Consider the following 15,748-nt stretch of genomic DNA (forward strand, 5'->3'; position numbering starts at 1 on the left):
ACAAGGATTGAACTATCTGGCCAAAATGACAAGACATATCTTTGGAGGAGTAAAGGTGAGGCTTGCAAATCTGAGAACACTGCACCAGCTGTTAAGCATGGTGGCAGTAGCATCATGCTCTGGGGCTGTTTTGCCACCAGTGGTAATGGTATGTGGTACAAAGTGAATGTCAAAAATGAAGAAGGAGGATTACCTCCAAAGTTTTCAACTTAATCTCAACAGCTAGATGATCAAAACTTGGAAAAAACAAGAAAATGATCCCAAACTAGTTTTGGAACTGATAAAGTAGGCTAACATTAAACCTCTGGAATCCCCTTTCCAATGCACTGACCACAACCATATTATAAAGTTGTTTACTACTCTCGCTCTGTGTGTGTGTGTGTGTGTGTGTGTGTGTGTGTGTGTGTGTGTGTGTGTGTGTGTGTGTGTGTGTGTGTGTGTGTGTGTGTGTGTGTGTGTGTGCCTGGACACCAACCAGTGTAAATGAACTCTACCAGTTCTGCCATGAACAGTGCTCAGTATTCCGCCAGAGTTATACAAGAAGATGTTGATGGCTACCAAAAGCATCTGGTTTAGGTGCTGCTTGCTAAGAGACATTTAACCAATTATCTATATATTTGAGCCTGCATGTATACTTTTAATCCTATCTGGATTAGAGAAAATCTAAAATAAATGTAAACCTGGGAACCAAATACTTGGGGTTTTTTTTTTTTTTTCATTTTATTCATTTAAGATATATGCTGTTCTTGAAAAAAGAACAGTTCATTAAACGGTCAAAATTACCATGAAATTAATGCCCATCATGAGTGCATTTAAAATTATGACCACAACTGTACCATGCAGACAAGAAAGCTCTCTCTTCTATCATATATTTGCTGACTCTAGGAACTAACAAAGTTTTAAAAAATCAGTGTAAACCCTTAAAAATATCCAATTTTTCAGTACAAATCCTACAAATAAGGTCCGTGTTCACACTGTATGACCTATATCAAATTACTTTCCTATGATTCATTTTGATGTATTTGCTGCAAGACTTGTTTTCTTCTTCCTACCTCCAAACCATCAAAGAAATTTTCCAAACTCTTTTGAGAGCATTTTTTTTATCACTCATCTACAGACTCTTTAAGAAAACTGTTACAATCAATAGTTAGAAAATCAACACTTTAGGGATACTCTAGGTCTACTGTGCCAAGGTTCATGCAGGTCAGAGTGAGCACAGTGCAGAAAACGTGCTGTTTGTATCGGTGAGCATTAAGGCCTACCTGAAGAAGGTGTGGTGCTCAATGCAGACCTTCCACAATCGCTTCGAGGCCCGATGGTTGGGCAGCTTGAAGCCTATGGTGCTCTCAAACTGTTCATACTGAGTGATGAGGGACATGAGTGGAGGTGGTGAAAGGAGGAGGCGGCGGGGAGGTGAAGAAGAAAAAGAGAGTGAGGGAAGCAAGTGAAGTGGAAGATGGAGGGAGGGCGGCAGGGTGAAATGTGTTTACTCTGCAGCAATGGAAAAATCAGTGTTTTCTGTTTACTCGCCTTGTGTCTCCTGCTACCATGACGGGTAGATTTTCCATCTCTAACCAACCTATAAATTAGTTGTTCATGCACTCAGTCCATCAGACATTCAGTTGTGTGAACAGGGAGGAAAATGCTTTCAGATCAATAGGTTATTAGCAATATAACAGGTCCTTAAACATTGGGAGGAGTCCATTCACAAAAGGAAGCACTTTAGTTCCACACAAAAACACTATGGGGACAGATAAGAATAAAAGTGGTTTTAAACCACAATGATGACCCTCCAGGCAAATTTAAAGTGACAGCTGACTTAAGAGGATACATCTGCAGAACAAAGTGTATGCACAGAATGGACTTGGTATTCACTATGAAGATGTCAAAGTCAGTTTAACTGTGGATATAAAGCACTGCAGATACCCTCAAGGCCAAAGAATGAAGGGAAATCATAATAACTTTAGGGAGTTGAAAAACCAGAGCGAGCATAACGTGACTGCTACACTTGTAAGTAAAATCCTTTATGAAAATGCAAATCCTCCCGACTGGCTAATCACACTCGAAAGTCGAGAAAGAGAGAAGGACAAGAATAAAAACATGACCTATCAGCCAAATCTTTAAGAACGGCATCTCTAAAGTCTATAAATAATGCCTGATAAAATACTCTCTGCAGTTGTCACATGGTGTGCAGCAAGATACATCTCAGAAGTAACACTTTTATCAAACCATGAAATGACTATTTGCGCTGCTTTGGACGAGTCAAGAGAGGCGGTGATATAATTTTAACAACTGTGAAACCATGAAATAGAAATGTGAAGCTAGCTCTTTACCAAACGACTCTTTATTTCACTCGCCTCAGTTCTGGCAAAGTGACAAGGAGCTGCTCTGGTGGGGTTGTGCATGCAGTACTTGTGAACTCCAGCTCTTCCAAGCAAACTACTAAAGAACAGATAACAAAACGTTTTTTATTAACCTCTCCAGGGCGGATCTTGATGTAAAAGTTGCTTCTCTTATAGGAGATTTTCAGGATTTTTGGCCAGGCGAACCGATTGATCCTGAGGCGGTCACGGTAGATGAGCAGACCGTTGGCACTGACACCGAGCATTATGTCGATTCCCTCTGAATCCTATTAAACAAATTCACAGAGTATCAAAGAGCCAGAAGAAGAGGTACTGACAGATAAAAAAAGACTGAGAAACAATAAAGAGAGCATCCCTGTACCTTAGCGTGGTGCAGGTCAACTCCATACATCGAGAGCTTCTTGGCATTTTCTAGAAAGTTCATCTCTGCTTCTGCTGGACTCATTCCCCTACAGTGCAAATGCCACAACCGATCCTTCACTTCTTATTATTCATATTAATTCCTCAGATCGCAAACAAGAGCATTGAGTTTACTAATGAAGTCATATTTTCTATGACCTGTAGTTATGGTGTAGTTCCATCACTCTCTCCTCAAGCTCGCGCGTCTGGTTGGGGGCAAAGTGGAAATCGCTGACGTAGTCTGGACCATGTTCCTCGGGCTCATAGTCTCCCAGTTCCGCCTGGACTGTGTAGGAGCCCAGAAGGGCGTGCGTGACAAATGAGCATGGGAGACGACCAGACAGGATGTCATCCCTCAGCTGCAGGCACAAATAGTACCTAAAAAAAAACAGAGGCAGAGATGCTGGTAATACTTCTCTTCAAGATCTAAGTGTCAGCCTAACTGGAACATCTGAAGGTCAAGGTCAGGTCAAGGTCAAGGTCAGATTTATTTATATAGCACATTTCCAACAGCCGATGCTGCACAAAGTGCTTAACAATAACAATAAAATTAAAAACTACAGTGTAATACAATAATAACAATAGAAACAATAAAATAGAAGAATTGAAACAATACTAACTAATTCAGATAAATCCAAAATGCTTGGGTCATAATGTGTTAAAAGCCAGAGCGTAAAAGTGTGTCTTTAGTAAAGATTTAAATTGCTCAAGAGTTTGAGCAGATCTAATATTAAAGGGGAGACTATTCCAAAGTCTGGGACCTGCCACAGAGAAGGATCTATCACCACGAGATTTGAGGTTAGTCCGTGGAATGGACAACAATAGTTTTGAACTAGATCTCGTGGGTTTTCCTGGAGCATAGGCAGAGAGGAGCTCTGACAAGTAGGGGGGGGCTCGGGCGTTGAGTGACTTAAAAACAAAAAGTAAGAGTTTAAATTGGATCCTGTAGGGGACAGGGAGCCAGTGTAAAGAGGCTAAAATTGGGGTTATATGCTCTCTCCGTTTGGTACCGGTTAGCAGGCGAGCAGCAGCATTTTGAACCATCTGAAGGCGATGGATGGTGGCATGATCTAGGCCATAATACAATGAATTGCAGTAGTCCAATCTGCAAGTAAGAAAAAGGTGGATGATACGCTCGAAGACGTCAGCCGGAAGGTATGGCTTTATCCTGGCTAGCTGTCTTAGCTGAAAAAAACAGGACTGAACTACTGCACTCACCTGCTTATTCAATTTAAAAGAACCATCAATGTAAACTCCGAGGTTTTTTACATGTGTTTTACAATACGAGGAGAGGGTACCCAACGTGCTGTCGATATGATTGAAATTGCCAAAAATGACAACCTCAGTTTTGTTTTCGTTTAGCTGTAAAAAATTTAATGATAACCACTGTTTAACGTCGTCAAGGCAGCGTAATAAGAGCTGCGGTTGATCTGATCCTGATTTTAAAGGTAGATAAATCTGTAGATCATCCGCAAAGCAATGAAATGAAATGCTGTACCGCGAGAAGATGGAGCCCAATGGCAGCAAATAGAGTGCGAAGAGGGCGGGACCCAAAATAGAGCCTTGAGGAACGCCGTATTTAAGAGGAGCTAATTTGGAGTTGTGGGGGCCCATATTGACATAAAAGAACCTTTCTGTCAAGTAGGAGCGAAACCACTGAAGGGCAGATCCTTTTAGGCCAGCATGCGATTCTAGCCGTGATAACAGGATGTCGTGGTCAACCGTGTCAAAAGCTGCTGACAAGTCCAACAGTAAAAGGGCAGCAGGGCTGCCAGAATCCATAGTTAAGAGAATATCGTTAAAAATCCTTAAAAGTGCTGTCTCAGTGCTATGTAATGATTTAAAACCAGATTGAAATTTTTCTGAGATCATATTAGAATCAAGGTGTGCCTGCAACTGTAGATAGACCACTTTCTCCAAAACTTTAGATAGAAAAGGAAGCTTTGAGATGGGCCTGTAATTAGACAGAACAGTTGGGTCCAGGTTTTGTTTTTTAAGAAGAGGCTGAACTACAGCTTGTTTGAAGCATAGTGGGACGCAGCCTGTAGTAAGGGACGTATTAATCAATTTCAGAATAAAAGGGCCAACAATATTAAAAGTGTTTTTGAGCAGACTCGGGGGAAGAGAATCAGAGGGGCAGTGTGATGATCTTAGGCCACTAACTATCGCGGTCAGGTCCTTAAGGGAGACGGGATCAAACTGCTCTAAGACAGCTGAACACACAGGTGGAGGGCTTTGAACTGAGACAACAGACAACGAAACAAGGGCCCTAATCGATAAGATCTTGTTATTGAAAAATGCCAAAAAATCATCGCACATACTTGGTGAAGAAGTAACTCCAGGATTATCACATAAACTAAAAAAGCGATTAAGAATGTTAAAAAGTACCTGAGGCCTATGACTGTTTGCTGATACTAAGTTTGAGACAAATTGTGTTTTTGCAGTTTTTACAGCTTCTTGATAAGCAGAGAGACAAGTCCTTAAAATCTGTAAGGAAACATACAATCTGTCCTTTTTCCATCTCCTTTCAGCGCGTCTGTAGTCGCGTCTGAGGGAGCGGGTGTAATCGTTCAACCACGGTTCTGATGAATTCTTAGCGCGCACAGTTCTGAATGGTGCAATAGAGTCCAAGATATAAGTGCAAGTAGAATGAAGAATAGCCGAAAGGTCCTCAACATTTTTACAATTGGAGTTCAATATTCCAGAGTCCATAAAGGCAGCAGAAAAGGCAGGTGCTGTTAGTACATTAAGCGCTCGCTTTTTGCGCAGTGGGGCGTTCGACTTGTCCATCGAGCAGCGCAGTGTTAGAGTGAACAACACAGGAAGATGATCGGAAATGCGTAATTCGGATATATCCGTGATGTACACTTCCAACCCGTGGGAAAGCACCAAGTCCAGTGTGTGAAGGAATCGAGTACTGTAATGAGTCTCAGCCTCAATTCTTTGATAGCAGGCTACTATAGTCCTATTAAACAATTTAGGTCAAAGGTTCAAGAGAAGTTAACAATGACCAGAACACTATTTTTTGAGTGCAGTGGTTGATATAGTTGATGGTTGATTTGACAAGCAAGCTTAACAGAAGCAGTCAGACCTACCTGGTAATGTCTTCAATGAGCACAGATGGGTCTGGAGGGTAGAACTTGACAGCAAACCCGAAATTCCAGGGACCAACTGTGGACGAAGCCCCAGCAAAGGTTGTTTAGTGAAGGATTTCTGTGCCTCTGCTGTTTTTTGCGCGGACTTGTTCGACTGTGTGTGCGTGTGCATGTGTGTGCATGTGTGTACAGTATGCGTGCATCTGCTGCACTTACTCCGGATTTGCTTCTTAATCTCTTTAGAGGGATCCAGCCAATTCTGATAAAGAAAGAAAGAGACAATCCCCTTTGAGAAATTCCATCTCCATATTCATGTTTAACAGCCCTTTAAAGAACTGGACCTCGCTGATTGCTCTCCCTTTTATAACTCTGTTCCCTTGTTGGATTCAACTGTATTCATGAAACTCGATGAAGGCTTCTATAAACACAGAAAGCATTAATATTAAGGCTGATAAATGCCAGTTGAATTCAGTTCTGTCTGCTTAATGCCACTAGAGCTTTCATGGTGGACTGCAGACCCTCTGCACTATTTTTCAAAGGCCATACTATCTAATCACATTCTAAAATATTAAAGGCCATGTGTGCCACTTTCAGGCTGTAAGTGGTTAAGCAAAGTTAAAAGGGCAGCCAGAGGTTCACTGCTTTATAACACCTGGAAAAACCATTGAAGCAGGAGTTAAATGGACTAAAGGACTGGCTGACATTTCTTCTGAAGTCAGTGACAAAAACCCAAACAAAACAGTGAATACTCCATAAAAAGCAACCACAAAAAAAACACTTGAAAACTATCCACAAAAAAGCCCAAATTAAACCCCCAAATTAACGGTCACTGTGGTAATGAAAATGTAATTAAATGACATTAAAGCTCAGTATAATAGCTTGACAATAGCAGAAGACTGTGGAGAAACCAGAAATGGGGGGGTTTCTATTTAAAGTTAGTCTTTCTATCAAAAATCACCAGCTCAAACTTTAGGAAATAAAGTGTGTAATAAACACCCAGTGTACACGTGCATGTGTGTGTGTATGAAGTCTGCATTTCATTTAACTGCAGCTGCATCTGGCAATCATTACAGAGTTTCAGTTACACATGTAAAACTGTAAAAGTGAATAAATAAACGCACAAGTAAGATGTCCTGCTGTGCCCATCTATGCATATCTGTGTGGGTGGGTGTGTGTTTGTGTGTCTGACCTTGGTGTTGTCTGTGTCCTGGAAAGTCAAGCCAAAGTAGTCCCTCTCCAGCAGGTTCAGATGGCCACACACCATGTCCAACAGAGTCTGGCCCTTGGCAAATTTCTGTTGCGCGCGCACACACACACACACACACACACACACACACACACACACACACACACACACACACACACACACACACACACAAGAACACATAGTAAGTGGGACAGCATAAAGGTGCAGGCCCAAGTTGTATGAGCAGCAAATACTGCAAAAGACAAAAGGAAGAGGATAAATGGTAAATGGCCTGTATTTGTATAGCGCCTTACTAGTCCCTAAAGACCCCAAAGCGCTTTACACAACCAGTCATGCACCCATTCACACACACATTTACACGTGTGTGTGTGTAAAAACAAACAAACACACAAAAGTGTAAAAACACAGTTTTTTTTAAAGATGTGGAAGACTAAGGTGGCATCTGCTGGTTAGAGTTTGAAGAGACAGCTGAACTGGAGGACAAAATTAGATATATGTTTTGCGAGTGTGTTGTGAGTTGCCCAATGTGAGCAATTTGGGGAGCAGACATGTCAGCCATCTCTTGAATATAACAGAACTTGTGGTGCTTAAGGAGCCAAAAAAGTCACAAAAACTAAGTATCAGTATTTCTTTCCAGAAATCATGACCTGGTTACTCTGCAGCCAAAAGCTCCAAAACTGGTGCACCCACGCGCAAACAATATAGACAGATAAATTGCACTACAGGCCAGAGTAAAACACATAAATGTTACTTTGGATCCCATATCATTTGCACATGTTACTGATATGATTGCATCAGGAATCCTTTACTGCACAGCCCAACTTGTTCTCCAATCAATATCTAAACTACGATTCAGAAAGTGTAAGCAAAATGTACAGTCTGTAAAACTGTAATGAGACATTTGTGATTCTAAAAAAGATAAGCACTTGAGAATCTGTTAAAAGTAGATATCATTTAATGCAACATCTTTGTCCTTGTTTCATTACACTAAGGAGTCACTTTGGTCAGCCTTGTGTGTTTTTAAAGTGCTATATAAATAAACGATGATGATGATAATGATAAGGAGTCTGAATTATCAGTGACATAAAATCCACCCCAACTGTGGTCTGAGAGACGCTCCCTGCCTGTCCTCCCCTCTGCTGAGTGGGAGGAGCTCCTGTATAGTCTTTATGCCTTTATAAGGGAAGGAAGAGCGTTTCACATCAGTGGCGTTACACCAGACCACACCTATTTTCTATCCAGCCCTTCGGGGCTGAAATCAGGGCCTCTGCGGGTTGCACAGACGGCCTTGGCAAAAACGCCTTTTTCACACACATGCACGGACATGTGCACACATACACACACTAACGAATGCACAAACACACACCAGCTTCATCTCCTAGGGAAACCTGGCTCCTAAAGCAACCAAGCAGCTGTTACCATGGAAACAGAAGTAATAGCGCGGGTGCCCTCACACGTTCTCTATCTCTGGTTACTACAAGGCCACCACGAACCTTAGCTCGGCTCTTGTGAAAAAAAAACTGGCAGTGCCATCAGGCCAACTTTTAAAAAATTAAGAAGGGGAATGAATTAACCATTGGAAGCTAATCTGCCTCTCTGCCAGTCAAATAAATAATAATTTAGATCTTGCTGCACTGAGGCTGCCATGGCTGAAGCAGAAAGAATAATGCTGATTGTAGCACCAAGGATTGACGTACACACGATGTAGTTATAGAACAGGGTTTATTCTGGTCTTGGCAACCCGTAAGAACTGCTCACGGACAAACAATAAACAAAACATCACATTAAAATGTGCTCTTTTACTTAGTGCCAATCAATCAAAAGTCCTTAATTACAGAAAATAAAACATTTAAAACACACAAACCTAGGAGGTGCTAAATAGTCCTTTATGGCCTTATTGCCTTATCCTCCATTTTCTTTCTCAATTATTTCTACTCTTTGAACGATATTTTCTCCATGTGTGGAGCTAACTGTGAACTGCAGCATGCAGACACCATGTGCGCTAGCAAAAGAAAAAGTGTCTAGGAGGAGACCCAAACAGCAAAACTGTACCCTACACAGTTCACCACCAGAGGGTGCAAAAGAACAAAATCCAGACATACAGCTTAACAAACATCAAATGCAAAAGACCGTCACACTCCCACCAATCACTTGTGATTTTAAAGAATAAAGTATTGCCTATGAACTAACGAACGGCTTTTGAATGAACTATCATGAATTATCCTTTAAGCAGAGTGCGGTGGAGAATCTTCTTCCGCTTCCATCAGAATGACTGTTTTCTGAATGGGTCTTTCCAGGTGCACAGGTTTGGAGGTACGTTTTCCTGCTCTATCCAGGGTTGGATCACTCAGCAGCAATTTCACCTTCCTCATTTTTCCATCCTTTCCAGGATACACTTCATTGATCCTTGCCAACTTCTACTGGTTGCGTGGAGTTATCTCATCCTTCAGGAGGACACCATCATTGATCTTAGCATTTCTGTGCTCTTTGGTCCACTTCTGTCTGCCTTGAAGATTTAACAAATACTCCTTTTTCCACCTTGTCCAGAAAGTGTTGGCAAGTAACACGACACCATCTCTTATGGAGATAAAGATCCTCTTTCACAAACCTTCCTGGAGGTGGAGAGATGATTGTGGACTTTATGGTTAGTATGTGATTCGGCGTTAAAGGTTCTGGGTTTGATGGATCACATAGTTGGTCAGTAGTCAATGGTCTGCTATTAATCACTGCCATGACTTCATACAGGAATGTCCTCAAAGAGGAGCTGTCGAGTTGTTTGGCTGATTGTTCCAGAATGGACATGAGAACACTTCTTATGGGGCGAATTTGTCTTTCCCAGACACCACCCATGTGACTAGATGCTGGGGTGTTCATGAGAAACTCGCAGTCCAGTTTCCCTAGCTTGGCTTGATCTATTTCCTTAAATGCTCCAATAAACTCATTTCTAGTGCCGACAAAATTCGTGCCTGGATCGCATCTTATCTGGTGAACTGTACCTCTGATGGCTATGAATGCACGTAAGGAGTTGATGAGGGAATCTGTAGAGAGATCGTCAAGCATTTCAAGATGCACTGCTCTGGAGCACATGCAAGTGATTAGCAAACCATAACGCTTTATCTCCTTGCGGCCTTCTTTGACATAAAAAGGACCAAAGCAGTCCATCCCACAGTAGGTGAATGGTGGTGTGGTCTCCATCCGATCCTCTGGGAGGTCTGCCATCTTCTGCTGCTCTGTGCGCCTTCTGAACCTTCTGCATTTTACACATTTATAGATGTAAGATGACACAATCTTGCTGCATCCAAGAATCCAGAATCTTTTAGCTCAAAGTTCATTCATGGTGATCCCTCGTCCTTGATGGTATGTCTTCTTGTGATAATGTTTGACCAGTAATGCCGACACGTGACTGCCTCTTGGCAGGATCGCAGGATGCTTGACATTGGGGTGCAAAGCTGCATGTGTTAAGCGTCCGCCTACCCGAAGAATGCCTTGGTCATCAAGAAATTGACATAACTTGTTTAACTTGTTAACCTTGTCTTTCATCTGCATCACATCATGGTGTTGCAAGGTTTTTATTTGCTGAGCAAAGGCTGTTTCTTGAACCATCTCTATGATTGTTAACTCTGCTTCCTTTCTCTCTTGTAGGCTACTGATGTCGTGTGATCTATTCTTGTGATCCTTTGCTCCTTTCACATACCGCTTGAGTCTAGCAATTGCCTTAATCATTCTCAACCAGTTGGAAAACTTGTGTAGGCGATCTAACAAGGACCTTTGTTCCTCCACTTGTATCTTGTGGACTTGAACCTTCTTAACCTCCAGGTCACTGGTTGATAACTCTCCCACTTTAATTTCACGGTTTGCAACAAACACATGAAATCTTCTGGCTTCATTGCTGAGGTATCCGAGTACCACCTTCGAGTCAGTCCAATACCTTTCTTCTGAAATTTCCATTTCCAATTCCTTTTTCAGCATGTCACCAGTGCGCACAGCAACAACGGCCGCCGACAACTCAAGCCGAGGTATAGTTGTGACTTTGGTTGGTGGAACTCTTGAGCTTCCCATCACCAATGAGCAGTGGACTTCACCAGTTGTGCTTACTGCTCTGAGGTAAGTGCACATTCCATATCCAGATGCATTTGCATCAGAAAAATGATGAAGTTTGTAGTGCTGTGCCTTGAAGTTCGAAAGAATGTAGCATCTGTGAACCTTTATGTCTGCAAGGTTTCCCAGGTCACGCAACCAAGACTCCCACTGAGGTCGAAGTCTGTCAGGTAAGTTATCATCTAAGCTGAGTTTATCTCGACACATTTGTTGGGTTTGATCTCGGTTTGCGGGAATAAAGTCTCTGGAATATGTTACTGGTAGGGAAATGGTCTTATTTGAGTAGAACCCTCTGACTTGTAGACCTGCGAGCTTGCGACAGGCCACAACTGTGTTTCTTGAAGACATGGTAGTGAGCTTTAGCTGAGTCGATTCACCTTTGATATGCAGAGCTTGTGCCGTTTCTTCAAGAATAAAGGTTGTATCGCTCTGTGTATCAAGGAGCGCGTACACAAGAATTTCATGCTCTGGCTCACCTTTGATTGACACCCGTACTGGAATAATGGAAGATGTGTGAGTGTCGTCGACATTCTGCGTGACTCTGTTAGAAGTTGCTTCACTTGTTGTTGGTGTGACACTGTTGTCTTGTGAGACATCCGAGTTCGTTTGTCTTGTCCTGTCACTGTTCTTGGTTTGATTTCTCCTTGTTTTCTCTTCCTTAGTGCGATTGTCATGAAGACATGTTGGATGTCTTTTATTACATGTGTCACAGGTTTCTCTGCTTTCACAATCCTTGGAGCGATGACCAGAGTTCAGACAGCCAAAACACAACTTCTTGTCTTGAGCAAACTTTAGTCTCTCAACAATGCTCACATTTATGAACCTTCTACACTTAAGTAGGCTGTGACCCGACCTTTCACAGTACATGCAACTAGCACTAACAGTCCTTTCATTTGAGTTAGTTGCTAGCACCTTTGCTCCATTGCCTCTGTTCCTTGTTGTTTTTGCCCCTTCAGTTTCACTTGGCTTCAGAGCAAAGAGAGAATTTATGGGATTACAGGCAATTATGGCTTCCCGTGAGATGAAATCTACAAATTGGCTGAAGCTTGGAAAGGTGTGAGTCTCTTCTTGCACTTCTGTAACCTTTCTGTTCCACCTTGAAGTCAGCCAATCTGGAAGTTTTGCAAGCATTTTTTGGTTTTCATTGCAGTCATTGAGCACTTCAAGCCCTGTCATTTGTGACATGGCTGTCTTACAGCAGCAAAGGAAGTCAGCAAATGCTTGAAGTTCCATACTGCCTTTAGAGCTTGTCTTAGGCCATGCGTCAAGTTTGTCTCTGAAGGCCTTTGCTATGAGGAAGGGATTGCCATACCTCTCTTCGAGAACTGTATAGTATGCAGACTCTGTGCCAAGCGGGAAGTAGCCTTCTATTGCCTTCCTTGCAGGTCCACTTATACATTTCCTCAGGTAATAAGTCTTCTCTTCAACTGGTATATTTTTCCTGTCGATCAGAGTCTGAAAGGAAATTTTCCAATCATTATATCTGATAGGGTCGCCGCTGAATATTGTTGGCTCTGGTACCGGAAGACGACTTGCATTAAGAAACACTGCAAATGCTTTGACCAGATATTCTGTGCTCACTTCTCGTTGCGGTGTCACATTTTGTGGCGAGGAACACCGTTTCATATGCTGGTCATTGTTTTCAGACTTGACTTCACTTTTCTTGTCAGATCTGTGGTGAAGTAGGTTGTATATTTCTTCATCTGAACATTCACTTTGTTCATACACCCGCTGTCGAGCCTTTGCTGCATTCAGCTTTTTTACAGTCTCAAGTCGCTCTACTTCTCTGCGCTTAGCTTCAAGAGCCTTTTGTCTTTGTGCTATTTCTGTTTCTTGCCTTTGAATTTCCTTCGTATGGATTTCTTCCTTAACAAAACATCAAATGCAAAAGACCGTTACACTGATTAACAGGCAGAGGGTGCTGTCAGTGAGATTTATTTATTTTATTTTTTTTGGGGGGGGGGGGGGGGGGGGGGGGATAGAGGGGCGGCGGCTAGTGCATATATTTGATTTCCCAACAAAATGAAATTGCGACACCTCAGGTGGTCCCCCCAAGCATGGCGATCAATTCAGATGCTCTTGATGAGATTTTGTTGTCGTTCCAATTGGATCCAATCACATCTCTGTAGCTAGTTCTGTGGCCTTTCTGTGTTAGCAGCCATTTAGCTTAATCCTAGAGATCCCCTTTGCTGATTGCTTCACCCATGCAAACAGCACGAAGAGCAACATGTTTGGGTGAATGGGTTAATGGCTGGCAAGGAGAAAGAAAATCCATTGAACTGTGGAATCAAAAAGCTGAAGGGAAATGGTAAAGATGTGGCCAGAGTTGGTATAGCTTCAGCTATCGCTACTGATTTTTACAATGCTCTGTTTGTTTTCTGTCTTAAGAAGAATAGACTTTTCCAGTAAAACACCACTACCATTTATTAGCATAAAATGACATTTAAAATTATGTGTGGTTCTAAGAAATGGCAAATAGATGCTCTATTAATGTGATTTTCAGTATTGTAGTGCAAAATTTGTGCCAACAAAGGTCATGAAATCAACTGGCAGAACAGTAAAAGAGAAGTTAATGTAACAGCCTCACAGGAAAAACATGTTACTATAGCTTTTTTATTTGTCATGTAAAACAAAGTTTTTATAACACAGTCATTTAAAGTGTATACTTAATGTTAAGCGAGCAGCATGGCAGTGCGCTGGTAGTCCATAGGTGCTGCAGAGAGCTTTTGTTGTAGCTGTGTGCTATCATTAGTGGGCAGTGGTGAAAATATGTGGACCATGCGTTCCCCATATGTGGAATAGTCTTCTAATCAGGTGAAACTTCTGTGAGCTGAAGTGAAACTGAGTGTTGAAAGTAAGGAACGTGTCTACTCCAGTCACGGTTTCACAGGGAAACATAAAAAAAAATAAAATAAAAAAAACTTTTATGTATTTTCCATGCTTCCTTCTCTTGATGGTACACTTCACTGTCATTCCCTTTTATTTTCCACACAACTTTTTACCCAGTCAGCATTCTGCTTAAGCATGGTGTCATTGCCATGGGGCTACATGCTCTGTGCTAAATTTCCTTTGTAGAGCTTTACAAACAGACACCAGCTCTTAACTATATATTGTGCATTATGCAATTGATGGGCGACTGATGGGTAGAGGCTAACACAAGTGACTAAATAACTAGGTTTCACCTCAGCTAACGCCAGTCAGTGTATCCAATCAGTCCAAATTTTCTGATAAATAGCGTGGTTGCTGTGTGGCTAATAGTACTAACAGCCGATGCAAGGCATCATAGATTCTCAGGTTTTGATTAGTGTTGTATTTTACTGCTTGGGTTGTCGGCTGTTTCCACGTTATAACCACTAGCAAATCTACAGTAATAACTAAACACTTTGTGTGGGCATTAGCTAAAAGTTACAACTTAATATCATGTTAGCAAAAAAATGATTTGTGCAGTATGTGCACCATTAATCAATATTTTCCTACTATCAACTAACTACTCCCTTCCATCTGCCATGTTTTTCTGTATGACTCACTTCTCAGAGTTTTCTAATCTTGTTTTTCTTACTTGAGTGGGCATTCGCATGAATTTTCCCATTTGGATGCTCATTTTTCCAACTATTCCAGTGGAAGTGTTTTCGTGCCGCACAGCCAAGATTATAAAACTGTTTGAAAAGTGCCAAATATTATAAAAAGTAATTTTTGCACCTTAAGATCCTGGAAGGAGGGTGGAGTGAGTGCAACAAAATAATATAGATTGAAAGTATTTGAAAGTCTTTCAAGTTCAAGCAAGTGGTAAAACACTGCGGGTTACTACAAAGTCACACATGTGTGACACAGACTTCTCTTTTCTCCCCCACAAGGTATGAACAAAAACTGCTAAAGACAGGATTCAGACATTTTTTCAGCTCCATCACGAATACAGATAATCATTTCCAGTTCTCTGGTTATGCACCCTTATAGAGCACTTCAGTGAAAACATCACTCGCCAACTTTCTCTTACTGCATTCTGTGGTCCCCCCACATTTTATCGCACTGAAATTGCTCTAACAATCACCAAGGAATCTATACGGCTGAACTGGGAAGCAAAGAGCACAATTAAATATTATTCATCCATTTCCTTCCACTTATCCAATTTCAGTTTGGGGGGAGGCTGGAGATTATTCCAGATGTCATAGGTCGAGTCCATCCTAAACAGGCCACTTGTGCATATCTATCTATTTTACCATCATCAGTTAACATAACATGTTTGTCTTTGGCAGGAAGGCGAAGAAACCGGAGTACTCTGAGTGAACCAATGCAGGCACAGAGAGAACACAAGCAAGATTTTTTTTTTGCTTACATACAGAAAAGTCTTTAACCAGCCTCGAACCCAGGATCTTCTCTTTGTGAGGAAACAGTGTATCTGCTGCACCATCACGCTGCCAGCAGTTATGTAACCTAATTCAGCATGTAACATTTTGTTGTAACAAACACATGTACACAATTCTTGTTTGTGAATATAACAGCTTATTTGAACAAATATCACATGTGAGAACTTTCAAACATGCAAAGTGAATTTCCACAATTCACCCTCAACCTTACTGCCAAAATAT

The 15,748-nt window shown here is 41.6% G+C and overlaps 1 protein-coding gene across 5 annotated transcripts in view; it reads right to left on the reverse strand.

The window, feature by feature from the left end:
- LOC147304978 (band 4.1-like protein 1) overlaps positions 1 to 15,748 on the reverse strand; it is a 49,586-nt gene that overhangs the window by 13,420 nt on the left and 20,418 nt on the right. For all 5 annotated transcript variants that reach the window (XM_086276409.1, XM_086276408.1, XM_086276404.1 and 2 more), the window contains exons 4-10: positions 7,047 to 7,151; positions 6,074 to 6,116; positions 5,858 to 5,933; positions 2,922 to 3,140; positions 2,725 to 2,812; positions 2,477 to 2,629; positions 1,263 to 1,360 (exon numbers count right to left, since the gene is read on the reverse strand). In XM_086276409.1, coding sequence (XP_086132535.1) covers positions 1,263 to 1,360; positions 2,477 to 2,629; positions 2,725 to 2,812; positions 2,922 to 3,140; positions 5,858 to 5,933; positions 6,074 to 6,116; positions 7,047 to 7,151 — 782 coding nt within the window. The remainder of the gene's footprint in view (positions 1 to 1,262; positions 1,361 to 2,476; positions 2,630 to 2,724; positions 2,813 to 2,921; positions 3,141 to 5,857; positions 5,934 to 6,073; positions 6,117 to 7,046; positions 7,152 to 15,748) is intronic.

The sequence above is a fragment of the Aulonocara sp. 'chitande type north' Nkhata Bay genome, linkage group LG20 (genome assembly GCF_057382095.1).
Source record: "Aulonocara sp. 'chitande type north' Nkhata Bay isolate Kocher_YH1m ecotype deep benthic linkage group LG20, A_spYH_male_GT1.1, whole genome shotgun sequence".
In the NCBI taxonomy this organism is placed as follows: domain Eukaryota; kingdom Metazoa; phylum Chordata; class Actinopteri; order Cichliformes; family Cichlidae; genus Aulonocara; species Aulonocara sp. 'chitande type north' Nkhata Bay.